General features: G+C 52.4%; 2 protein-coding genes across 11 annotated transcripts in view; both read right to left on the bottom strand.

The window, feature by feature from the left end:
- Nucleotides 1–66: 66 nt before the first annotated feature.
- Nucleotides 67–8543, bottom strand: Asf1b (anti-silencing function 1B histone chaperone). Of its 2 annotated transcripts, none has more exons than XM_020155926.2 (4): nucleotides 8366–8543; nucleotides 2812–2927; nucleotides 1357–1533; nucleotides 67–1019 (listed from the first exon to the last, which is right to left on the bottom strand). In XM_020155926.2, exons 1-4 carry the CDS (start codon nucleotides 8472–8474, stop codon nucleotides 813–815), a joined length of 609 nt encoding a protein of 202 aa, XP_020011515.1. In that variant the 5' UTR covers nucleotides 8475–8543; the 3' UTR covers nucleotides 67–812. The 2 variants fall into 2 exon arrangements, with proteins under 2 accessions (XP_020011515.1, XP_073910060.1); XM_074053959.1 differs by lacking the exon at nucleotides 8366–8543 and adding an exon at nucleotides 3532–4319.
- A 13060-nt stretch (nucleotides 8544–21603) lies between these two features.
- Nucleotides 21604–25406, bottom strand: part of Adgrl1 (adhesion G protein-coupled receptor L1) — a 42070-nt gene continuing 38267 nt past the window's right edge. For all 9 annotated transcript variants that reach the window (XM_074053955.1, XM_074053954.1, XM_074053956.1 and 6 more), the window contains one exon: nucleotides 21604–25215. In XM_074053955.1, the coding sequence (XP_073910056.1) occupies nucleotides 24473–25215 (743 nt within the window). In that variant the 3' untranslated portion in view covers nucleotides 21604–24472. The remainder of the gene's footprint in view (nucleotides 25216–25406) is intronic.

The following is a 25406-nucleotide window of genomic DNA, read 5'->3' as shown; positions in this document are numbered from 1 at the left end:
CCCTGGACAAAACCTGCCACAGGCAGTGTACAAGAAGTGCTTTTTATTTCAGACCAGCCAGTCACCTTTGAGGTAAACCCTTTTATTCAGAAACCGCACTCTGTACTCACATCAGCACTCACGTGGCAGCGAGGGGCCAAGCACACGGAGGAGGGAGGGTTTTCAGGTCACGGTGGCAAATGCTTCTCTTGCCCAAAATTCTTGTGTGTCTTTGAGTGTGTGTGATCATAGGTCCCTCCGGCCTGCAACCTCCTCCCTAGCACAGTCCCAAGGGAAAGCCAGATCCAGGAAGAAGCCAGGTGGAAGATGGCCCTGAGGGAGGTGCCCTGTGCATCTCAGCATCTTGCTGAGATAGTTTTCTTGGGGCTGCAGGACCTAAAATTTTCCTGGGGTGGGGCACGAACTCTGTGTCTACCTCCAGACCAGGGTTCCTTGTCTGTGACGCTGGAGAGCCATGGTAGATGGGTTCAGAGGCTGTGCCCTGGAGGCAGAGGGTCTAGGGGAAGAGCTGCAGGTGGCACTCATAGTGTGTGCAGAGGAGAAAAATGGTATGAGTCACAAGGAGTGAACCACCAAGTACCTGCTTCTTCAAGGTCTGTGCAGTGGAAGCGAGATGACCCTTCTGGACCGAGGCTGAAAGAGACCAGAGGCCCATTTTTCCTTGGGACCGAAGTCTGAGAGACACAGGTGGTCCTGATGGTCCCAACATCCTTGTGATAACCCCACACAACCCTGGAGGCCTGGTGCCCTCCCAGGTGTGCAAGGAGACAGGCGCAGTCTTGGCTGAGCACTGCTGGGGCCTGGCCTCCCAGTCAGATGCAGTCCATGGAGTTCTCAGGGAGGAGACCGGGAATGCAGCCAGGGAGGCCCAGACCCTTCACAGGAGTGCAGCCTAGGGCAAGACTGCAGCCCAGGGTGGGGTCCTGGTTCTCAGTGGCCTCTGGCCTGTCTGTGTTGTTGTCCCAGTTGATGTGAAAGCGTGTCACCCGGGGATTGGAGGCCAAGATGTTCCGCTGGAGCTGGGGTAAGAAGAGGACTGTCAGTCCCTGTCATTGCTCCCTCTTACTATTACCCCGGAGACAGGACCCAACCCCCCCCAACCTCCACCATGAGCCCAGGAAGAGCCTTTGCTTGTTTCATAAACACCACTGAGCACGTGGGAAGCCCCAGGGGACAGCTGTGCACGTGGTTTAGGAGCAAGACCTTTCTAGACCTGATTCTGTAAGGTACGCCTCTGAGAAGTAACTCTCTGTCCCATGCTAGCCCTGCACTGCAGGAACCCAGCAATTTGGGCCTCCAGAAGTAACCTGGGCCCCCAGTGCAAAGGAACTGGCCAGGAGTGCAGATGGACCTCACCTGTGAGAAGTCTGGCTTTGGGGGCGGGTTCTCCCGCAGCTCAGGGCTGGGGTACTCATTGTTGACGTAGTAGCCCACTCGAATGAACTCCTGGCCATGGTAGGTGCAGGTAATGAGGAGCACAGTCACACCAACAGCGTCAGTCTCAGGGATGAGGGATGGGTTGGGGGCGTCAGCCTGGGAAGACACATCTTGGACCTCAGTGCCATGTCACACCTCAAAGTTATTAACACAAGGATTCGCACTCGGCATGTATTTTCTGGCTCCTCGGGGGTGATGACACAAAGTCTAGAATTTGGCCAGTGTAGTCCAGTGGCAGAGCACATGCCTAGTGTGAGTGAGGCCCGTAGTGCTACAACAGTGAATATAGTGTAAAAACTATGAATGTGAAAGGAGAGGCGTGGGGTGCCCAGGAGGAGCGTGGAGGCTAGGGGAATGTGGAATAAGGTGAGGCTGGATGGTGGGCTGTACGGGGCCAGGTGGGCGAGCTAGGGCCTGAAGAAAAGCGCTGTTTCGCAGGAGGCCAGCACACGTCTCTGGAGAGGCAGTGTCCTAAACCTAGCAGCAGAGGATGGAAGTAGACTCAGGTGAGCTGCTCTGGACAGAACTAAGTACCACTGGTGCAAAGTGACACCCATGCAATGGAAACGCAGGCCTAACTCAAAACCACAAACCTTCTCTTTCTTTTGGTGGAGCTGGGGGGTGACTCAGGGGTTTTGTACGTGCCAGGCAGGCACTCTATTACTTGAGCTGTGCCCCCAGCCCTTTCTGCTCTGGCTATTTTGGAGATAGGGTCTCACTTTTTTACCAAGCCAGTCTAGACTCTGATCCTGTTTTAAGCTTCCTGATTTAGTTGTGATGATAGGCACGTGCCACCACACCCAGTTTTCCACTGAGATGGGGGAGGGGGGTGTGGGTCTCACTTTTTGCCCAGGCTGGCCTTTAACCTTGATCCTCTGGCCTTAGCCTCTGTAAGTGCTAGGATTACAGCACTTGCAAACACCCATTTGTATTTCCCCTTAAGGGTCAGGGGTGGGTGTTCATTAAGTCATTGCTCGTGAAGAACAAGAATTGACAGTACACTGGAGACTCCTAGTAACACCTGAAGACCATCTGACGAGATCAGGTATAGGCAGGTTGGTATGGCTATAGACTTTGAAGGACAGGTGAGATCAAACAGTGTCCAGGATGGGGTGAACTCTGGGCTTCATGCTTGCTAGACAGGCACTCTACCACTTGAGCCATGCTACCAGTTCTGAACCTCAACTACTGGCTGCTAAACCACACTGTGTGCTTTGGGCTAAGAGGATGTTTTCTGGGGTGGGGGCAGAGCCCAGTGGTAAAGCAATTGCCCAACATGTGTGAACCCCTGGGCTCTAATCCCAACACCAAGGGGGAAAAAAAAAAATAAAAGCTGTTTCTAGAAGTCAAGAGCTAAGGTGGCATCTTTCTTACCTGGAAGACAAACATGTGCCTTCCTGCAGGCACAGGGCCCACGAGTACCGAGTCTAGAATCTGATCAAATGCCTCGCTCTCCGCTGAGCCCACGTAAATGATCTTCCACTCCAGGTCTGTAAGAAAAGGGTGGGGTAAAGAACAGAAATAGGTGGGAGGCAAGAAGCAGGGAAGGGTCGTTCTCCTGGGAGTTCTAGACAGATCCCCAATATACTGGAAGATTCTGTGATGTGAGTTGGCGTGGCAGGGCACCCAGTGCCAAGCTCCACAGTCCTGAACTGGGGCGGGGACATTCTTTTCCTAAGGGGACATTCCTCCTGTGGGCCTAGCTGGGCCAGGTGACCTTGACTCTGGGACCTGTGGCAGGCTGAGAGCAAAGTGTATAGCAGAGGCTGAATCAAGAGACATGTGGCACAGGGATGGCAGGGAGGCCACCGAGCTGGGCCGCTGCAGGCCCACCCATCACACATTGATAGTAGCAGCATCCTCTTTCACACACAGGGACGGGTGCCACCGAGTGCATCCCTCGACAACTGGGCCAGGGCAGCAGATTCCAACCCGCCGGGTGAGCCAGGCGGCAGGAGGGGGGAGGCGGACTACTGGGTCTTCCACAGCAGGCACCTAGTCATGCGTGCTGGTGGACATCCAGGTGACAGGGGCCCAGGGAGCAAATGCAGTAGGACAGGGTACACACCAAATCCCTAACTCTTTGTGTGGCACCTGGTGAGGTCTCCATCTGTGAGGTCGCTCGGGAAAGATCAGAGAAGTGCAGAGAGCCTGCCTGCCAACCCCGGGAAATTCCGGTGAGCTGTGCGTCTTGCCCGAGGTCCAAGTGTATCAGGGGCAAGGTCATGCTGGTACAGGGAGGCCTGGCAGGGGACCCGAATCTTATTTTAGGTCCTTTGAAATTACACAACCCACAGCTCCGGCAGCCGGGGAAGTTTCACAAGCTGCGATTTTCACAGGAAGTGAGCCCTTGGAAGCCACAAGGTCTCCTGGCCCAGCATCTCACGAGCATCCAACTCTGGAAGCACACCCAGGCCGGGCCACCACCACAGAGGACTGTCACCTGAGCCCTGAGGATAAGCCTTCCTCGATACACTGCTTCCTGTCCCATTTGCAGTTTCGCTCTTTGAGGTGGCCCTCCATCTGTGGAACACAATGACCACTTGGGTCACTAGGGTTCAGTCGAACTCCTGTTTCATTATTTGCAGGGAAGTCAAGTTTATGGAATTTTTTTTTCCCTTTGGCAGCACTGGAGTTTGAACTCAGGTGCTCTACTGGTTGAGCCACATCTTCAGTCCATTTTGCTCTGGTTATTTTGAAGATGGGGGGATCTCAAGAACTATTTGCCCAGGCTGGTCCTGCAATCCTTCTGATCTCAGCCTGTCAAATAGGTAGGATTACAGGTGTGAGCCACCATGCCTGGCTTTGCTGAACTGTTTTAAGTAGAGGCATACTGAAAGTTTTCATTTCTGATCACATGTAGCCCTAGCACCTGTGGGTTCCACATCTTTAGATTCAACCAATATTAAAAAAAAAAAGCCGGGCACCCGTGGCTCAGGCCTGTAATCCTAGCTACTCCAGAGGCAGAGATCAGAAGGATCGAGGTTAGAAGCCAGCCTGGGCAGACAGTTTGTGAGACCCCATCTCAAAATACCCTTCACAGAAAAGGGCTGCTGGAGTGGCTCAAGGTGTAGGCCCCCATACTGCAAAATAAATAAATAAATAAATTTAAAAATTACAGCTAGGGTGTAGCTGAGAGGTAGAAGACTTGCCTAGCATTTGCAATGTTCTGGGGTCCCATCCCCAGCTCGACACAGCACGTTTGTATGGGACGCATGCAGACCTTCCCCCTTGTCGTTATTTTCTGAGCGAAGTGAATACATATTTCACAGCATGTACATTGCAGTAGGTGTCACAAGTCACTCAGAGCGAATTTAAAGTCTAGGGAGACAGAGATAGGTTCTGTGCAGTACTGGGAATTGAACTCAGAGCCTCTACTTGCTAGACAGGTGCTCTACCACTTAAGCCATGCTACCAGCCTGTACTTTGCCATTTCATATAAGATGGCTTTTGGAACCCGAGAGGGTTCAGGAATGAATCCTGAGAGCAGACTGTATAACCTTTCTGCAGATTTAGATATGGGACATCAATCGCTCTTATAGCACAACCTCATACTGACCAAATACAGGACACAACCGTCCACACATGATGTGTTTACCTACCCTGAGCAATGTCCAGGACAAACTGACGGCACTGCACTCTGACCCCTACACAAGCTGCACCTCTACTACGCGTGAAAAGAAAACCCAAGGCATGGAAAAATCACTGTAGTTGAACTAGCTAGCTGCGAATGCATCTTGCTTGTTTTTTTCTTTTTTGCAGTGCTGGGGATGGACTTGCCTGGTAAGTCCTCTACCACTGAGCCACACCCCCCAGTCTTCTCTTTCTCCCGTCACCCTCTTTTTTGACAGACTTTTCCTATACAGCCCAGGCAGGCCTCAGACTTTTGATCTTCCTGCCTCAGCCTCCTCCCAAGTGCTGTAATTACAGGCATGCACTAGCACACCTGGCTATTTTGTAACTTAACATATCCAGTAGAACTTTTGGCAGTTACTGGGGTTTAAACTCAGGCCTTGCCCTTGCCAGGCAGTGAATATGCCACTTGAACCATGCTCTCAGCCTTTTCCACTTTAGTTATTTTTTGAATAAGGTCTCTTGTTTTTGCCTAAAACAGCTTTGGATTGAAATCTTCCTACCTATGCCTCCTACGTAGCTGGGATTACAGATACACGCCAATACTTCTAGCTTATTGAGATGGTCTCACTAACTTTTTGCCTGTTCTCTGCCTCCTGGATAGCTGAAATTATAGGCATGTACCACAGCACTGGCCTCCAGTAGGACTTTTTACTTTCTATTTCTCACAGGTGAGCTATGGTGTCACCAGTGAGCACTGGGTCATAACCTGTGGCTGCTATGTCTTACTCTAGTGGTGTCTGCTGAACTTCTCAGCTACATGGGAAATCCCACACGCACATACTAAATGTGGACACACCCCCTTGGGACCATCTATTTCCAGATGCTGAGGTGAAGGGCGGGCTGCAGGAGGTCCATGTGTTCCCAAAAGGTAACAATTAGCCAGGGAGATGCTTCTCCTTCCCAGGAAATGTCTGTCTGTACCAGAGAGACACCTCTGCCCTTGGGCAATAAAAAAAGAAAAAGCTGTAAAACCCAATTTCCAACCTGACCCAGGGGACCACCGGTTTCCAGGTCCCGCTGCATGCCCCCATGCAGCCTTTCCCTTTTCTCTACAAATAAAATCTTTCTGACCTTTGCTGCTCGAATCTGCCTTTGATTTCTATCTCAGAGCAGACCAAGAACCCTCAACCCGCAAAAATCTCTGTATATCAGAGGAGAGAGCATAATGGCTTGGAGCTCTTGGGAAATGGGGTTCCCTGGCTTGGGGTCGGGCGCTTGTCAGATTCTCAGTGGCTAGTGCCCAGTGGAGGAAGGCTAGGAAGAGGAAGAAAGAGTGGTGAGTCAGCCATAGACAGCCCTCAGTGCGCAGCCAAAGGGTGGCATTTGCAGTGGGAGGTGCTCAGAGGAAAAACTGCCACTGGGTGGAAGTGGTGAAAGCATCTGACTGTCTTTTGGGAGGTCCTGACCTGGGAAGGAATGCCAGGGTCATTGCTACTTCCGCTCCACCTGTGAGCGGCCCTGGGTTTGATTCCTAGCACCAAACCCAAAACACAGGCAAAAGTCAAGAAGCAAAAGAAAGAAATGTTTTCCTTCTTTTCCAGAAAGAGCAAAGGTAAAGAACCTGAACCCAGAGACAAGCTGTAGCGGCCATGCTTGTGCACACTGGCTGGGTGACATCACAAATGACCAGCAGGTTCCCGGTAGCCTTCCCTGCTCGGGTGCTATAAATAAGGAACACAAGCGATGAGCCTGCAACCATTTTTAAATGCGGGCAGCACAAACAGGCCGACTGCAACCGGATCCCATGCCATGTGGGAACTGCGAATCCCTTAACCTATTAACTCCTGCTAGCAACTTCTGCCTTTTAAACGCAATCTTCTTCCACAGTGACATCCCACACTTTATTTATTTATTTACACCCTGCCTTGTTCCAGAAAGGATTTAACTCAGCTTATGCTAGAGTCAGTCACAAATACACTCCCTAATTTAAGAAGAAGTGAGAACAGCAAGAGGCTGCCCCATTCGGCCCTCCTCAACTCACACCTCTTGGTGTGGGGCTCCAGGCTAATCCCAGCCACCAGCCTTCCCTGTGACCCACCCACTGCTACCTGGAGGGCCGCCTGTCCCCGCCCAGCGTACAGAGCTCCTCCTCTGCTACCTGTTCTATTCACACCCTTTGAAGATAGATGGCCAAATGGATGGGCACACCTTTCAGGGGTGCCCAGGCTCCTTGAGTGACCTCCCACTTTCCATGTGCCCAGACTTGTACTGGGAAGATCTTTGCTCTTTGTGGCTCCTGTCCTGTCTCCTATGAGATAAAGGCCGTGTTCACCTTTACGTTGCACAGATGGATAAGCCCCTCTGTGAAAGCAGCTTGGCAGAGAGGCACAAAAGGCTGCGACCTTCCAGCTGATCATTTGAAGCTGGATTCTAGCCTGGGGGAGCCTGGTCCACCCACTGCCCACACTAGGCCACACCCTCAAAAGCCACTAAGAATGGCTTTCAGTAAGTCCCTGGGGAACTGGCTAGTGCATGGGGCCGTGCCACCTTGGGATCTATGTGTTCCTTCAAGCACACAACCAGACAAGAGGAGGGGACACGAACTGGAGCCGGGGAGACTGAGCCACCCTCAAAGAATGGCACTGGGATCACCCCATCCCTCCCCGCAGGTAGCTCAAGCAGAGAGGGGCTGCGGTCAGGCTGAGGTACGTTCGCGGGGTAGGTAACAAGCATCAGTCGTCTGGGGGACGGGGCTGGAGTCGTTTAAATATTAGCAGGTTGGAGAAGAAGGTGGGGGTGAATGAGGTCTTGCCATGGGGGGAGGGGAAAAGGCTGATGGGAGAGGAGGACCTCCACTGGGGAACCCCTAAGGCGTTGGGGGGCTTCCCACTGGAAAAGTGGGGTGCTGAGGTTGGGGTTTCCATAGGGAAAAAGGAGGTGGGCCTCTCTCATCAGTTGACAGAGGATGGGTGGAAGGCGGCTGGATCGGGGAGTTGGGGGAGGGGCCGGGGAGGGTGGGTGCTGGGGGGGGTGTCTTGCCATAGGGGCTCGGGTTAAAGCTGGAGGCTGGGGTCTCTACACAGAAATCTGGGGCCCGGGAGGGGCGCCGCGGGAAGAGGGACGATGAGGTCTGCACGGGGAAACGACGAGTAACGTGCGGGCGGCGGTCTCCATGGGGAGGTCAGGGCGCGCGGTGGGGAAGAGGGGATCACGGGGAGGTCGCAGCTGGGGGGCTGAGGTCTCCAAGGGGACTTCGGGTTGGCCGTGGGTCACTGCACCGGGCGGTTCTGCACCGGGAGGTCGGGGAGTTGGGATGGGGTGGGGGGGACCCTCCGCCCGGGCCCAGCCTCACCATCCGCCAGGGCCTCATTGCACTCGAAGCTGATCTCGAACCGGAAGGGGCTGTGAAATGGGCTCGGGTTCTCCAGCACCGCCACGTTCAGCACCGACACTTTGGCCATCGCCTCGCTCGCCAGGCCGCAGCTGCGGCGGAACCCGCGTCTGGGTCCGGTGGGGGCGCTAGCAGGGGGCGGGGGGGGGACGGGAGGGGGGGGCCCCGGCTGGTCAGCGTCGCAGACTGCCTCTCGCACCTCCTCTCTCCGCCGACTGAAGTGCGCATCCCCTCCCCGCGCCGCCTTCAAATAGCCGGCCCCACCCACCGGCCAATCACCGCCAACGCTCCCTGGCGCCGCGAGCACTCCGTCAGCCAATCGTGGAGCGTGCGCTGCCGCGCGCCCGGACACCCGAAACCAATCACAGGAGCTCCCTCTTTCGCGTCATGCAAGGGAAGCTGGACCATCCCTTGGCTTCCAGACCAGGAACCAATCCCTAGCGTCTCCGACTCGGATATCGACGGCAGGGGTGGGCGGAGTCAGAGTGCGGAACTTCTCTTGCCCAATCCCGAGGTTTCCCGCAACGGCGTGGCCCGCCCACTACTCCGCTCTTCCGGGAAACGCATCCCGCTGAGAGCAGCGCCACCAACTGCCGAATGGTGGCGCGCGGCGCTCGCTTAACAGAGCAGGAAGGGCGGTGCTTGCGCCCACTGTGATTGACAAGAAGAAATGGGGAGGAGATAAAGCAGATCTCTGAGATATGATTGGCTAGATTGGCTTGGGGGCAGGATCAGAGTTAGGATTGGCTAAAGTTTGCACGAGCGAAGCGGAAGTTGGGCGCAGGCGCAGTGGAGAAGGGCGTGCGGAGGAAGGAGCTGCGTTGTCCGCCTGGGCGTCTGTCAGCAGGTGAGCGTTGCTGGGAGCGTCTGTGGGGGCTCCGGACTTGTGGGGCCCGGCGGCCGCGGAGTCCGTTGTGAACGTTGTGAACGTTTGAAACTCGAGGCCAGTTCGAATCCCGCGGCGACTCCCTCGAGGGCCACTGGGAGGTTTCAAGTGGACAATACTGGAAATGGGAGTTCGAGTTCGGGGACAGACAAGGGTTCGAGTCCGGGCTCTGCGGCTCAGGTCCCGACGCGCAGCGAACCCGGGGCACCGCGAGAATTCACCGACGGGAGTCGGGAGTGCGGATCGCGACCGGAAAGCCTCGCTCCCGCGACCAGCGGGAAATAACGGCCGTATACCTCACTTTTTAAGTTAAAAAACAATAATTTTCATAGTGTATTTAATTCAGTGTAATCAAAATGTCATTTCAGATTGCGATCGGTATTAAAAAAAAAAAACGAGGGCTGGAAGTGTGGCTCAATTAGTAGAGCACCTGAGTTCAAACCCCCGTTCTGCCAAAAAATAATTTAAAAAATAAAAAATACAAATGAGGTATCTTGCATCTTTGCACTCAGTGGGACAGTAAAAAAAAAGGCGCACAGGTGAAATTCATTCTAATATATTTAACCAAATATAACCATGTTGTTTCAAATTGTGATCAGCCATTAAAATTACAAATGCATTTTTTATACCGTAGAAAATTAAAAAAAAAAAATCAACTTAAATGCTATTTTTTAATTGTGGTCAGCCTAAGGATAGAAAAATGAACTGTTCTTTCTTTTAGTCCGTGGGAAGTCTTGGAGATTCTCTTTGTGAATCTCCATTCTCATTAGAAATAGTTGATCTGACTTTTTAGGTTTTATGAAGATTAAAGTTAAAAATATGGGTTCATGTGCCCTCGACGTTCCCTCTGATAAAATTTTTTTTTTTTTTCCCGGTGGCACTGGGGTTTAAACTCTGGGCCTTACGTTTTCTAGGCAAGTGTTCTACCTCTTGAGCCTCTCCACCAGCCCTATTTAATAGTACTCCTGGAGCTCAAATCTCACACGGTTTAACAGTTTTTGAATTTTAATTGTGATCAACAGTTTTTGAATTTTAGTTAAGTGTGATCAAAAGCTCCGTTTCACAGTTGCACTGAGTTAGAATGGAGTGAAAAATGAGAAGTTCCATTTTCTCTGGGCCCTGTGATGAGCAGCTGTTGTTTTATTGGACAGCACATCCACAAAGTAATCAGGCCACTCCTGGAACTGTGAATGACAACTGGTCCTCAGGGACCTCACCTGCTTTTTGCTTCCTGTCTCTTTCACCCAGCCCAACTCCAAACCATCTAAGCTAACACTCTGAAAATCTGACAGGGTCTCCAAGCCAGAGCCTCCTCCCACAACCTCTTCTTCCAGCTCTCAGCAGGGCTGCTTCTTGTCACTTAGACTTCTGCTCGAAGGTCCTCTTGTCAGAGAATTTTTTCCACAGGTTCCTAAGAGCCATGTCCCCTCATGGGTGTAAATCCAAACAGCACCTATTCAAGCCACTGGCATCTCTCTCTATCTGGCCTCCCTAGAGTCCTAAGGCCCCATGGTGCTACCTAGGCTTCTTTATTTATTTTTTTAATCTCCATTTCACATTCAGTTAAAAAAAATTAGGAGGGGCATTAAAAGTTGTAGCTGGTATGGTGGCATATGCCTGTAATTTTCAGCTATTTAGGAGGCAGGAGGATCAAGAGTTGAAGAACAGCCTCCAAAACTTACTGAGACCTATCTCAAAAATAAAAATTGGGGCTAGAAGTGTGACTTAAGCAGTAGAGTGCTTGCCTAGCAAACATGAAGCCCTGAGATCAAACCCCAATACCAAAAAAGACAAAGGAAAACAAAATTAAGGCTAGGTGTGGTGGCACACTTCTGTAATCCCAGCACTCAGGAGGCAGAGGTGGAGGATCCAGGAGTTTAGGTCAGCCTGAGCTTGCATAGCCATACGCAATCTAGAAAACCAAGGGCTAGGATGTGGCTCTGTGGTAGAGTGCCTGCCTAGCATCCACAAGGTCCTGAGTTCTATCCCCACCACTTCTTAGTTAATGATTAATTAAAAAGAGCTTGGTGTATAGCCAAGAGTCAGAGTTGTTGCCTGTCATGCATAAGGCTCTGAGTTACATTCATAATACCAAAAGTTTTTTTTTTTTCCTTTTGCAATTATTTGGCTGAAAAAAACCCATTAATTTATTTTTAATTAATTTATTTTTTGTGGTACTGGAGTTTGAACTCAGGGCCTACACCTTGAGCCACTCTACCAGTCCTTTTTTGTGATAGGGTTTTTCCAAGATAGGGTCTCACAAACCATCTGCCTGGGCTGGCTTCGAACCTCGATCCTCCTGATCTCTGCCTCCTGAGTAGCGAGGGTTACAGGGTGTGAGCCACCGGTGCCCAGTGAAAACTCACATTTATAATTGGCTTGATTTCTTGGGAATCTTGGGCATACTTGGGACTTTTTGAGACAATCTCACTTCTAATTTTTTTTTTTTTTTTGGTGATACTGGGATTCAAACTTGGGGCCTCAACTTGCTAGGCCCGTGCTCTACCATTTAAACTACACCTTCAGCCACTTTTAAATTATTTCCACGTGTAATCCGCTTGCTCGTGAAGACTACATCTAAAGGTGAGCGAAACCACCATGTTTTCTGGATGTTTAGTTTGACATTGACTCATCCCAGCTTATAGTTCCCATCTTGGAACTTTTTGGCCTTTGTCCACAGCCCCAGCTGTTTCACACCCTGAAAAGCTCATTAGCCACAAGCATCAGGTCGTGGTGCTAATGATGAAGGGTCCCTTCCCGTCCTACAGCTTACATGATCTTCACTTGTAAACCAGATCATGTCATTACTGGGTTGAAAACCTTCAAAGGCTTATCCTACTTAGAATAAAACCTAAGATCCTTATGATAGCTTAGCGGGCCTGCGAAGCGGCCTCCTCCACCAGGCCTCCTCGTCTGTACTCCAATCCTGCTGGCTTCAGCTGTTGCCATTCCGCACCCATCTCACCCTTGCTGTAGGGCTCTGCACTTGCCAAGCCTTCTGCCCAGATTGTGCTTCCCGCAGTCAGTTGCCTGGCTGTCCCACTGTCTTCCTTCATGGTTCCGCTCAGATGTCCCTCCCAAAGGAGCCTCCCGGACAACCCTTCTTGTCATATCAGCCAACTTCCCTTAGGAGCTCCTGTCGGAATCTGTACTTAGCCTGGTTTTGGTTGTGCTGGGGTCTCAACATCCCTCAGTAGGTTGAGAGCTGATGGAAAGCTTAGCACCGGACCTGGCATACAGAAGGTGTTTGGGTTTTTTGGTTTTGTTTTGTTTTTGTGGTATTGGGGCTTGAACTCAAGGCCTACACCTTGAGCCACTCCACCAGTCCTTTTTTGTGATGAGTTTTTTTCAAGAAAGGGCCTCACAAACTATCTGCCTGGGCTGGCTTTGAACCTCGATCCTCCTGATCTCTGCCTCCTGAGTAGCTAGGATTACAAGACTAAGCCACTGGCGCCTGGCTTTCAGTAGATTTTTTTTTTAAGGAGAAGCTCATATAAAGGCTTGGCATAGTACTTGAAATGCACCCAATAAATACGAATTCCTGGCAGTACATATTAATAAGCAGATAAATATTTACAAAAATTTTTTCCCATTAGTACCAGAGTTTGAACTCAGGGGCTCTTACTCACTGGGCAGGCGTTCTATCACTTGAACCGTGCCCCCAGCCCTTTTTGCTGTGTTTTTGCCCAGGTCTGGCCTTGGACCTCAACACTCCTACCTGTAGCCTCCCAAGTAGCTGGGATCACAGCTGTGTGCCATTATGCTTAATGATGGAGATGGCTTGAGGTGAGGTTCTAACTTTGCCTAGGCTTCAGATCATGATCTCTGCCTCCCAAGTAGCTGAGATTACAGGTGTGAGCCACCAAGCCTGGCCCTTTTTAAAAAATTTTGTAATGTTTGAGACAAGCTATTTAGTGGAGAGTGCCTCTTCTACCTCAGCCTCCTGAGTGCTGGGATTACAGATGAGTGCTAACACATCCAGCTACTGTTCTTCTCACATAGTGCTTCAGGTGCACACACAGGAAGTATAAGAAGTAATGTAATAAAATATACTCTTATGCATTGCCAGATGAGGTAGTGAAACATTACAGATGCAGTTATAGGGCTTTATTTACTTATTTTTGGTGGGTTTGCACTTGGACCTAGAGCTTGGCAGCTCCAGGCTCTCTGTCTGAGCCACACCCTGCCCTCTTACAGGGCTTTCTATAGGCCTATATCAAATCCACCCCCATCCCCTTTTCTTCAAATGGAACTCAGCTCGGGCTTTGGTGTTCAGCTTTCTGTGTGTGTTTGTTTATCTGTATTTGTGTACGTTTCAAACTGTACGACGTAATTTATCATGCTCTACATTTTACATAAGTGATGTCTGTGCAGAGAAAACGTAGTATCGTAGACCTAAGTTTGCTGTCCTTATAAAGGCTTGTTTACAGGGTTGGCCTTCAGTTCCAGGAGCTTAGGTTTCCAAGCCGGTTCCCACCATTGTGTGAACGGCCACCTGAATTGGGTAGATGTGCTCTGCAGTCACGATGAACACTGCTTCTCCTCTGGAGCCTGGAATTTTGGTATATGATCAGCCTCCAGTACACACTCTGCCCATTGAGACTCTAGTGGCTCCCTGACTGACAGCGCAGCACGTGTATTGTCAACCATGCTATGGAAAGTAAGCAGTCCTGTGCGACTCCACGGAGAGGCCATGGAAGCTTGCCCTGTTTCCTCTGGACGTCACCCATGCACCTCCCTCTGCACTCTAATAAATGAGCTGCGTGGATACCTGCTGAGAGTCCCTAGTGTCATCCTAGTGAGACATGGAATCTGGGGTGACCTTCATGAATCACTCAGCCTGGATTTTAGTCTTAGGGTCCTGAATACAGTATCATGCTGAATTTATTCTCACAACTGGCACAGGGATGAGGCAGGCATGTTCTGTGTGTGTGTGTGTGTGTGTGTGTGTGTGTGTGTGTGTTCTGGGCTTGCGTGACCCTGAGTCAGAGCACCTCCAGGGATTTTTCATCCTGGACACTTCACTTGCCCTAGTGCCGGTCTTCCTATCTGAAACTTTATTTTCTTTTTATTTTTTTATCCATCATTATGCTTTTGGGACTTATCTGTGTTGAAATACGTATTATGCAGGGGCAGGTATAGTGGCTCATGCCTATAATCACAGCTACTGAGAAGGTGGAGATCAGGAGGATCGAGGTGAAGGTCAGCTCAGGCAAAAAAGTTAGCAAGACCCTATCTCAATAAATAAGCTTGGAGTGGTGAATCACAACTGTAATCCCAGGTACAAGGGAGGCATAGGCAGGTGGATCATAGTCAGAGGCCAGCCCCAGGCAAAAACATGAGGCCCTATCCAAAAATTAAGTAAAGCAATAAGCACTGGAAGCATGGCTCAAGTGGTAGAGCACATGCCTAACAAGCATGAGGCCCTGAGTTCAAATCCCAATAGTGCCAAAAAAAAAAAAAGTATAGACCTAATTCATTTCTTTTTGCTGTTACATAGCTGTGTGGTCTGAGAAAGTAGCCACTTGTATTTAGGTTAAAATCAGACAAAGTTACAATGAGAGCTTGAACCCATCACTGGTTCGGTAGACATCTGTGCTGGTGGTACTGCATGGACTGCAGAGACCCCACTTCACTGGAGTGTGGGGCGTTGAGAATGTGTGTCTTCTGTGCGTGGCTCCTAAGACACATGCAGGAATGTCTGGATTCACCCCAGGAGCAGGATTGCAGGACCGTGGGCTCTGAGAACACGTACCTTGCTAGACACTGCTGGCTGGCTCTTCAAAGCCATCCTACCAGCTCCTGCCCCACTGCTGCACTTAGCACTCGAGGTCCTTAGCAACATGACAGCTCTGATGTAAGACATATTTTTGTCCTGATGGGTGAGAATTAGTGATTTCGGTTTGCATTCCTTTTTTTTTTTTTTTTTTGGGAATACTGGGTTTGAAGTCAGGACTCTACCACTTGAGCCGCTCTGCTGGCCCTTTTTGGTATAGTTATTTATTTTTGGGATAGGATCTCATGTTTTTTCCTGGGGTCAGCCTCCTACTGGGCTCTTCTTAACTATGCCTCCCACTTAACTGGGATGTCAGGTGTGGAACACCACATTCTTCCTTTAATGGGGATGGGGTCTCGATAACTTTTTGCCTGAATTAGCTTTGAGCTGTGATCCTCCGATCTCTGCCTTCCAAGTGTCACCTGGAATGTTACTAGTGGGGTCATGCTGTTCACTGCCATTTGCCTTCCTTGTGGGAACTGTCTGGGCTTCTCCCTACTTGTCTTCAGGATTGTCCGTTGACTACAGCAGTTCTCACAGCTAAGGCTTGCTTTTCATTTTTATGAAGGTGGCTTCATGCTCAGAATTTTACAAAGTTATTATTATGATGTCATCAGAATTAATCTGTTTTATAGCTGCTGGATATGTGCCTTGCCAGGCAAGAAATACTACCCTGAGGTCAACATTGCATTTCCTTCTGGAAGCTTTGCTTTTCATATGTAGCTTTTTTAAAAAATCTCTCTGGAATTAATTTTTGTTTATGATGTGAAAAAGTAGGGCTGTGACTTTATTTTTTTTTCTGCATGGATAATCAGTTGTTCCAGCTCTATGCATTATAAACCTGTGGTTCTCAAGGTGTGACCGCACCCCCAAAAGTCCCCAGGCCCCTTTAGGGGGCTTCCTCCCTAATTATCACCTCTTTCATTTGTTGCAGCTGTTCAGGTTAGGATGGTGGGCAGAGGCCCTCAGGGACAGGAAGCGAGGTGATCACTTTGAGGCTGGCCACTGACAGGTTGTTGCCAGTGAGGGCACTTGAACTTCCAAACAAATGTGAGAAATTCAGAAGGTCTTCTCGTTCACGACCCTCACAGCTTTTCAGTGCTTGGACGCTTTCTGACAGATCAGTGCTACTAACAAGTATGATGTGAAGATACTGTGTAGTGAAATGTACTAACTCACCACATCATTTTTTCCACAGAAGACCAAGATATGAGTTGTAAAATCACACGTGTGCGTGGGTGAAAAACCCACTGAGGTCGTAAGCTGACAATGGGTTTTAGTGTACCAGAGCATTTACTGGTACAGTTGCATAGTCCAGTCCTTCCCCCACTCCCCTTCTTGCTGGAGGTGGAACCCAGGGTCTCACACCTGCCATATCCTAGCCCCTCAGTTAACTGTAACACACCATCTCCACTTGCTGAGTTTTGGTGCAGTAACAAGTGAAATATCCCCAAAAGTATCTGAAAAGTTATGAAAACACTCCTCTCTTTTCCACTGTGTGCTTTAAAAAACAACAAAGCCAGGCGCAGAGCCTCACACCTAGGTACTTGGGAGGCTGAGATTGGGAGGATCCAGGCTCAAGGCCAACCCAGGCAAATAGTTCCTGAGACCCCCCATCTCCAAAATAACCATAGCAAAATGGACTGGAGGTGTGGCTCAAGGGGTAGAGTGCCTGCTCTGCAAGTCCTGGGTTCAAATTCCAGTCCCACTGAAACACAAGAAGGTCAAACAGCACATCATACAGATTGGCTGCAGGAGCCTGTGTGAGAATCTGGTTATCCTCGTTACACCAAGCAGGAAGGAGCCTTACAAAACGGGGAGAGCTATTCTTCCCGCTCCTTTAAAAAATAGTTATTTTCATGAAGTGTTATTTGTGTCAAAATTTAGTGGATTTATTTGTTAAATTGGTTCACAAATAGACTTCTGACTTCAGTTCCTTTTCTTTTGCAGTACTGGGTTTGAACTCAGGGCCTCACTTACCGGGCAGGCCCTCTGCCACTGGAGCCCGCCCCCGCTTAGTGCCAATGTCTAATGGAGTAGATGTCACAGGTGTGGTGCTCATACACACGGCATGAGGCCCTCAGTAATTTCCATGACAAGAAGGGTGCCATGGCCAGACAGCTTGTCCTTCCCCTGGTCATTTGCAAAGCTGTCCTTGTCATCAAGCAAGTCACCAGCTAGCCCGAGGCGCTTCAGTTCGCTGACCTCTTACCGGCCAAGACCGCACCTTTGTAAATCTCAACACACAATAATCCGCTCTCTAGGACTCTTTTCCTACTTCTCTTGTTTTCCTCCTTTCTTCAGCTGTGTTGCTCATCCCAGGACCTTGTTTGTACATAAGGACACACGAGCTCGTCTTCCTACTGCAGAAGTAGTATGTGCTTCATGCAAAGAAAAAGTTGTTTCTAGAAAGTAGAAATTACCTACCACACACAGTTAACATCTTGCTGCATGGCTTTATACTGACAAATGCTAATACACAATTTATATTTGTGTGTATACATACACACACTGTATGTATGCATACTTTTTCGTATTTGTCACTTGCGAAAAGAGCAAAATAGGGTCCTGCTTTAGCTTGTCTTTTGTTGTTTTTTTTTTTAATGTATGTACGTATCATTTATTTATTTATTTAGGGGAGGCATTGAGAATAATCGGGCTGAGATGGGGGCACCCGAGCTTTGCAGGTCAGTGATTGAGAGTGGGAGAAGCGGGGTGGGGGTGCGGGGATTTGGTGAGAGGGGAAGAAAGGGACTTTGAGGACACCAACAGAAGTACTGTGGGTGGCAGCCTCCCTCCCCATCTGCATGCTGGTAGCAATCAGGCGCTTTGGAGCCTCCAGCAGCTGCCAGTCCCAGTACCTTTCCACAGAGTGTGTCGGTCAGCTTGGATTTACAGGAGGAATCGGCTTCTGGGAGCAGGCTTCTTTGGCCTCCACACTCTTAGCTTGTTTTTTGTGTCCAGTTTTTTTTTTTTTTTTTTTTTTGGTGGGACTGGGATTTGAACTTGGGGCTTCACGCTTACTAGGCAGGCACTCCACCAACAGTCTTTTTTGTGTTGGATGTTCTTGAGATAGAGTCTCGGAACCATTTCCCCAGGCTGGCTTCGAACTGTGATCTTCCTCCTGATCTCTGCCTCCTGAGTAGCTAGGTGTGAGCCACTGGTGCCTGGCTGTCCAACTTTTTTTTTTTTTTTGGCGGGACTGGGGTTTGAACTTAGGAGTGTGTTTCCATATGGCAGTTTTCTTCTGTGCCCCTGATTTTAGTGGCTGTATGCTACTGTTTGTATGGAGGCACATAGTTTATGTGACCATTTTCTATGGTGACATTGGGGATCAATTGGTCCCTGTTTTTCCCTTGCACAAGGCTGAGTATATGCAAACCCCCTTGGGCTGACTCTTCATGCTCACACGTGATTCTGTACGATCAGGCCCCAGGCCAGCTCAGAGTGAGGCTGGGACCACTCGGATGGAGGCTGATGGTGGTGGACAACAGCTGGGTGGGAGAGATGGAAAAGAAGCAGTTGCCAGGGTCTGGGTCAGGAAGCACCCCAGTGAAGCAAGAGGGGCAGGGGCGGGGAAGGAGCAGGCAGCAGGGGTGTGGCACTATTGCCAGTTGCCATGGCTCCGATGTTCCATGTTCACAGAGGAAGGGAAGAGAGGGTTGGGGTGAGTCTGTGTCATGGGGATGGGGACTGGCCTCAGCTGACTCCCAGGCCACCGCCAGCATTCCTGGGAGGGCGGGCTCCATGGGGCAGAGTCCACGCACTGCAGGCCCAGGGGGTCTGCACAGGTCACTGTAGCTCAGGCCCTCTGCCACTCTGCGGTTAAGGCCTTCCCTCTGGCTTACTCACATGGGCAGCCCTGCCACTGGCCAGGTCCTTTAATACTGGAAGCAGTGGTGGGCAGTGAGCACCCGCAGTGGAATCAGAAGTTCCTCATTAGCCCAGTGAACGTGCAGACGGTCTTTGACAATTCTGGGCTTTGCTTTGAGACTGACTGGGGCCACGTGACACCATGTAGCTGGGGCTTTGAGAGGATGAGGTCAGAAGCCTGCCTGAGTGTCTGTAGGGTGCCAGGCACTGAGCACTGCTTTGTAATCTGGTTGTGTGGGTCACGGACGTACTCCAATTTCCATTTCCTCGCCATAGGTCATTATGATATTAGACCTTCCGAGAGTCACAGGAGACGAAGTGCAGGCAGAACCAGGAAGGACAGGCCTCATCGGGAAGGTGCTGATGCTGGGCACGCACAAAGGCTGTCCTGGTACCTAAGGGAGCCACCTGAGGGGCCAGGTTGTCTGGCATGGTGGACTCAGACCCTGTGCGGTGAAGGGGAGAGTGCAGTCACCCAGCTGGCCACACTGGAATCTTGTGTCATGCTGGGGTTAGATTTCACAATCAGAGCATGTATTAATCATGACTTCTATTGTAACTGTGACCAAGTACCTGACAGAAACAACACAAGACAGAAGGGTTTGTTTGGGTTTGCTGCTTTAGAGGGTGCATGCAGCCCTTGGTCACCTGGCCCCACGCATCTGGGAGGAACATGATGGTAGCAGAAACCAGCAGTGGAGGAGAGTGTTCCCTCACGGCAGACAGGAAGGGACCAGTGACGCAGTGACCTACTTCCTCTAGCTAGGTCCCACCTCCTAAGGTTTCCAGAACCTCCCCAGAGAGTACCACCAGCTGGGGACCAAGCCCCCAAGACACGAGCCTTTTTGAGGGACACTGGATATGAGCGTAAACCTTGTAGTCAAAATAAACTACGCATAAAGTCCCCAAGCCTAGGGGCTGGTGTGGCTCAGCGGTGAAGCACGAACTTAGTGCTTGCGATGCCCTGACTTCCATCCCCAGTGCCCCTTCTCCCTAAAAAGAGAAAGTTCCCAAACTCACCGGTGGTCATCCATTTCTCAGAAAGCTGGTAGACTCGGTTCTTCCTGCAGCACAGGCCAGGTCTCCTCTCCCTCAGCTGAGCCGGCTGAGACAGACACTGACCTTCAGGTAGGGATCATGCAGAAGAAAAACCCTAACATCATAGGGAATGCATTCTCAGTGGGAATGGCAGATTCACAACTCCCATCATCCTTAGCTCTCATCTCATGCTCAGTTCAGCCATTAGTGCTTGAGCAGACGCTGGTTGACTGTCAGGTGCTGCTGGGAACCCCTGTGCCATTCAAGTGGAGAGGCAAGTCTGCAAGAAATAGCTTATTAGAAGGGAGAGCCTTGACAAGGGAGGCAGGGTTAGGGAGTAGCCACTGGTGACTTAAGTGCCCTGGAGGGGAAGGTCTGCTTTTCATCTGCTCTGTAGAGTGAGTCTTGTGGACATGTGGCAGAGGAGGAGGTCTGAGCTGGCAGAGAGGACAGCTAGTGCAAAGGCCCTGAGGCAAGCAGGAGGCTAGATGGGTAGGGAGTCCAGATGAGGTGTTGCTGTAGGGCCTACTAGACCATGGTGCTAAGCTTGGTTTTTCCTCTGGGTGAGAGAGATCACTGGAGAATTTTGAGAAGATAAGGGACAAAATATGTTTCTCAGACCACTGTGATTTCTTCAGCAAAGCCTGAAGGGGAACCAGGGGCTACTTAATTAGGGGACTGTGGCAGTGGTCTTGATGAGTCAGCAGGGGCTTAACCAGCATGGTGAGAAAGTTAATTCTGGCCACTTAGGAGTTAGGGCCTCCTTTACATCTACTGTCAGTAAGTACGGTGCACAAAATGAGTTCAAAGGGAGCTCCAAGGACTTTTAGCTTAAGGGTGTCATGGCAGGCTTCCCACTGAGGAAGGGAGGCTGTGGGTGTTGCTAGGGAAGGGTCAGGAGCCGGGGTCAGATCAGGAGGGGATGAGGTCCAGCACCAGGGAGAGGCGTGGAGTGGGCAGGTGGCTAGGGATCCGTCTGGAGCTTGAGGTGGGGGGTTCAGGCTGGAGATTACCATGGGCAGTCACCTAGCTCATGAGAAGAGATGCGGTCCCTAGGGAGCAGTGTAGCTGGACGAGGGACCCAGGACTGGCCCACGGGGCTGGCTGGCATTGGTCTGGTCAGGAGTTGAGAGGGAAGCAGCCAAGGAGGTGTCAAGAGGACACAGAATGAACTCCCACTATGTGAGTAGTCGTGTGTCCCTTGCAGTGTCAGCAGTGACATTCACAGCATGAAATACCATGTTGCATCTCTGTTGTCACAAGGGAGTCCAGGACAGGCAGTTGGGATTCTTTTGTGATGGCCCCTGGCTTTGCTGCAGCCTGGAGTCTGAGGTCCAGATCAAGGAGGGCTTCTCTGAGACACAGCAAGGCGCAGTGGCTTCCTTGGCTTCCCCATCTGTAAAGTGGGGCTCCAACATGCTGGGGGCGCTTCAGAGGATTGGCGGGAAGGTGCCCTAGAGGGCTTCGCCAGCTCACATGTCCACACACGAGGGATGCAGTGAAGGCCAGGCCTGTGAGGGCCTGAATGTCTAGTGCAGATCCCGGCGCTCACAGCCCTGGGGGGTGCCCCTGTGCAGATCTACTTTCCCATTTCTTGCCCCCCTCAATAAGCCACATCACTCATCATTCCAAGAAATCTTAATTTCTTTATTGACTTTTTGACTCAACAATTTTTTTTTAAAACTTTTTGTTTTTTTCTGAAACGTTCTTGTTATGAGCCTTTTTGTTTTTTGTTCTCGTTAAATGCACTCGACCCAAAATTGGTTTGGCATATCGAAAAGGAGACCAAGGAGGGGCGGGACGGGGTTTCGGGAGGGGAGGAGGCCCGAATGGACACAGAAGTCAAGGATGAGTAGAAAGAGGACAGAGACAGTGAGAGAGCAACACAGGGAAGGAGGTGGTGCTGGAGAGAGGGAAGGCAAGGGAAACTCAAAAGAAAATCGAGAGAAAAAAAATGAAGTAGGTAGGTTTAGGAGCAAATGGTTCAGGAGCCCAAGGAAAGGAATAGGAGAGGAACCAAGACCCTTCTCTGTACTGTCCCAGCTGGGGTGGGGGCGTCAAGGCACCAGGTCTGGTTGGGGTAGGGGTCATGTGGGCTGTCTAGGTGGCTTTGCGCTGGACTGCAGTGGTGTCCGGCCCCACCAGGGGGCCCCGACACAGCCTGGAGGCCTGGGAAGTCGCCTCCGTGTCTCCCACTGCAGTGGGGACCAAAGGCCCCTTCCCCCTCTCTCTCCCCTTGATTGTCTGTCTGGAGAGACAGGAGGCCTGGGGGGGGCAGGGGACTCCTCACACCTCCTATCCCTGGAGCTCTCCACCCCACCCGTCTTCCAGCCCTCTTCCCCGTGTCTAGGAGCCTTGTGTCTGGGCTGGGCCAGCCCTTCACGGACCTCCAGCCAGTCCTCCACACCATGGAGATCTGGTCCATGAGGTCTCCTGCCCTCATCAGTCTCCTGGCAAGACTGTCCCAAGCTTCCCTCCTCTCTGTCTGTACCTCACTCACGGTCTTCTGGTGAAATGAGTTAAGACTTCCTACCAGAAAAAGCCAGAGATGGATAAACCTCGCCTGCTCCCCACACCTGTTCCCTACATGGGACAAACCACCATCTTTGGTCTGACCCCTTCTCCCCAAACTGATGGGGATAAGCCAGCCCCAGCTCCACAGGAGAAGGGAGGGGGCTTTCTAGCAGCAAAAAGGGTCCCTCCAGCCACCTACCTGTCCCCTTTCCCCCAGTTCCTTCCTAGAGCCCCTCCCCCTCAACCCAAAGTAGTTCATGGCAGCAGCAGGCTGAGACCCGAGGATGTTTGAGAACTCATGGCACTTGTGAGAAAAGAGGGAGGGGCAAAAGAGAGGTCAGAGCAGAGGTGGAGGGGTCACCTCTGGGGAAATGGCAATGAGGGACTGTGCTACCTACCCCACAGCCGGGTGGCTGAAAGAGGGGCTGGGGACAGGAGAGGTGCTAAGAGGCGCGGCCCCTGCCAGCAGCTTCCAGGGGCTGGGAAGGTGGGGGGAGACCCCAGAACATGGGCGTCCTGACCCCAGGCCCCAGCTTTGCCTCCTTGCAGAGGGTGAAGGGGAGGGAAGGTGATCTCTCACCTCTGTCCCCTCCCTCCCTGGGGCAGACCACCTTACCCCTGCCAACCCTCCTTTTTCAGCCGTACTGACCAGACGACCTCTGCGCTCTCCTCCCCCGGCCCCTCTCCAGCTGGGACGCCAGCAGGAAGCCGAGCCTACACAGGAAGCTGGAGCTGAAGGGGTAGCATAGCCAGCCAGTCTTGGCAAAAGCATCTTTGGGTGTGAGGGTGCCTCCCCCGGGCCGGTGGGGAGAGGAGGGTTGACAGGCCTCTGGTCCTGGGGCAGGCAGTGAGGTACACGCCCCAGGAGGGCTGACGTCGGGGGCAGGCGAAGCAGGGAAGGAGGCGACAGAACCAACGGGTGCCGGAAAGGAGACGGGTTCTTTGTTTCGCTGTTGCTTCTAGATTGTTTTCTGTCTCTGGAGTGTAAAAAGCTGCTCTGGCAGCCCGCCCACCCCGGCCGGGGTTGCACACGTACACGGAGAAGTCCTGGCTGCCGGGGCCGGCGGCACCGCTCGGCTCCGGAGAAAGTCCGGGCTGGCCTGGGCCGCAGGCGCCTGCCTGGTGGCTTCAAGTGATGAGATTTTTTTTTTTTTGTCTTTTTTTTTTTCTTTTCCATTTCGTTGAAATATTTACAGCAATGGGGGAGGAGAGAGGAAAGGGTAAGAGGGCCCCCTAGGGAAAGATCCAAGCCCAGGACCCACTCCCCAGGGAGATCCAGACCCAAAATCTGCTCCCCAGATGGCCAAGCCCACAGGACTGGGAACCACCCAGACGTGGCCACTCCTGTGGGCTGGGGGCCCTGCAGGGAGTTGTGCTTCATCAGGAGTCACCCCAGGGGAGGGGGTCATTGGGTGCACAGGGGGCTGAGGGGCAGGCTTGTGTGGGAGGCAGGGGCCAACAGCAAAGGGAAAGGAGCTTCAGAGAAAGTTCCATGTTTAACCCAGCAGCCACTGCCCGGCCTGGGGCCTGGGGCCTCTTCCTGGCTGTCTGCAGGAAGCAGGGAACTGAGTGCAGGAGGACCCCTCCCTCTGTCCTGCCTCACATCTCCCTCTGGCAGCTGGAGAGGAGCAGCTGCCAAGCTAGATCAGGTGGGGCCTTGGGTACCCAGGGGAACCACACCCCTGCCCCCTCCGCAGGAGCAGGGGAAGGGAATCCTCACTTCCTGGGGCCTCGTGGCCCTCCTCACTGCACTCCCCCAAGTAGAGCTGGTGCGTGTGGCTGGTGGGAAACCCTGTCTGAACCCTGGCACTTTGGCCCCATATCAAAGCCCCCGGAGGGGACTGAGGGACCCATGGCCGAGGGGCACCTGGAGAGAGCAGCCCACCAGCCACTGCCTCCGTCGGTCTCCCACCCCCACCAGAGCCCTACCCAGGGCTCCCTCCCTGGCCTGGGCCCCCAGCCCCTGGTCCATGAGATCCCCTCAGAGGCTGGTGACCAGCTGCATCTGCCCATCCCCATCGGGCCCTGGCCCCTCGAGGCCCGGGGCAGCCAGGTAGCCCTCATGGCTGGGCCGCCGCACCTGGTAATAGCCCTGCAAGGGGTTCCGGGCCACTAGGGCCGGTGGGCGTGAGGTGTAGTAGATTTCTGGGGGGCCAGGGGGTGCAGGTGGGGGTGGGGGCAGGGCCTCGCTGGGCCCCTCGGGGCTGCTGTCCGGGTAGGAGGGCGAGTCCCGCAGGTTGGCCCCGCTGGCATAGAGGGAGTCCCGGCCCGGAGGGGAGGAGAGGGGCCGGCTGGTGGCGCCGTCCTCAGCCGTGCAGCTCTCCGACTCATCCAGGTCGCTCTGGTACAGCACCGACTGGGCCCGGGGCAGCAGCAGTGGCTCCTCCAGGGCCTTGTAGAGAAGTTCGATCTCCGCCCGGTCAGCACCGCCGGGCCCGCCCGCCTCTTCCTCGCCGCCGCCCCCTGGCACAGGTGGCAAGGGGGGCTCGGGCGGCGGGGGGCCCTTGGCGCCCCCGCCCCCGCCTCGCAGGTTGTTGTGCACCAGCTCCGAGATGATCATCTTCTCGAAGGCGGCCGCGTCGGCCAGGTTCCGGCCTCGTGGGGGCTCAGGGGCCCCGTCCCCGGGAGGGAAATCCCCGCTCCGCAAGGAGTAGCTGTTGTTGAAGTTGCCATTGAGAGGCAGGGTGTCCATGCCGCAGGCTTCCCGGCCTCCCAGGGGGTGCTCTGCAGGAGGAGGCCGCTGTCAGGAGGGTGAGGGGCCCAGCAGCAAGGGGAGAAGGAGGGCAGAGGGAGCTCATTTTTCCTGGGCTCCCCCCCGGCTCCCCCCACCCCTGTGGGCCAGGAGCTCCACAGCAGGGTGGTGGAGGGGCACTGAGGATCTCAGTAGCACCAGAAGGCCTGAACAGCTGGGTCCA

The sequence above is a fragment of the Castor canadensis genome, chromosome 14 (genome assembly GCF_047511655.1).
Source record: "Castor canadensis chromosome 14, mCasCan1.hap1v2, whole genome shotgun sequence".
In the NCBI taxonomy this organism is placed as follows: Eukaryota; Metazoa; Chordata; class Mammalia; order Rodentia; family Castoridae; genus Castor; species Castor canadensis.
The sequence above is the reverse complement of the archived record's forward strand: the minus strand, read 5'-3'. Positions and strand labels throughout refer to the sequence as shown.

Coding starts and splice junctions, on each gene's coding strand:
- Asf1b (XM_074053959.1), bottom strand. CDS start 3,664: ATGACCTTGCCCCTGATACACTTGGACCTCGGGCAAGACGCACAGCTC. Junction 2,928..3,531: donor ACAGATGGAGACCTCACCAG/GTGCCACACAAA, acceptor CTTTTCTTACAG/ACCTGGAGTGGAAGATCATT. Junction 1,534..2,811: donor GGCACATGTTTGTCTTCCAG/GTAAGAAAGATG, acceptor GTGTCTTCCCAG/GCTGACGCCCCCAACCCATC.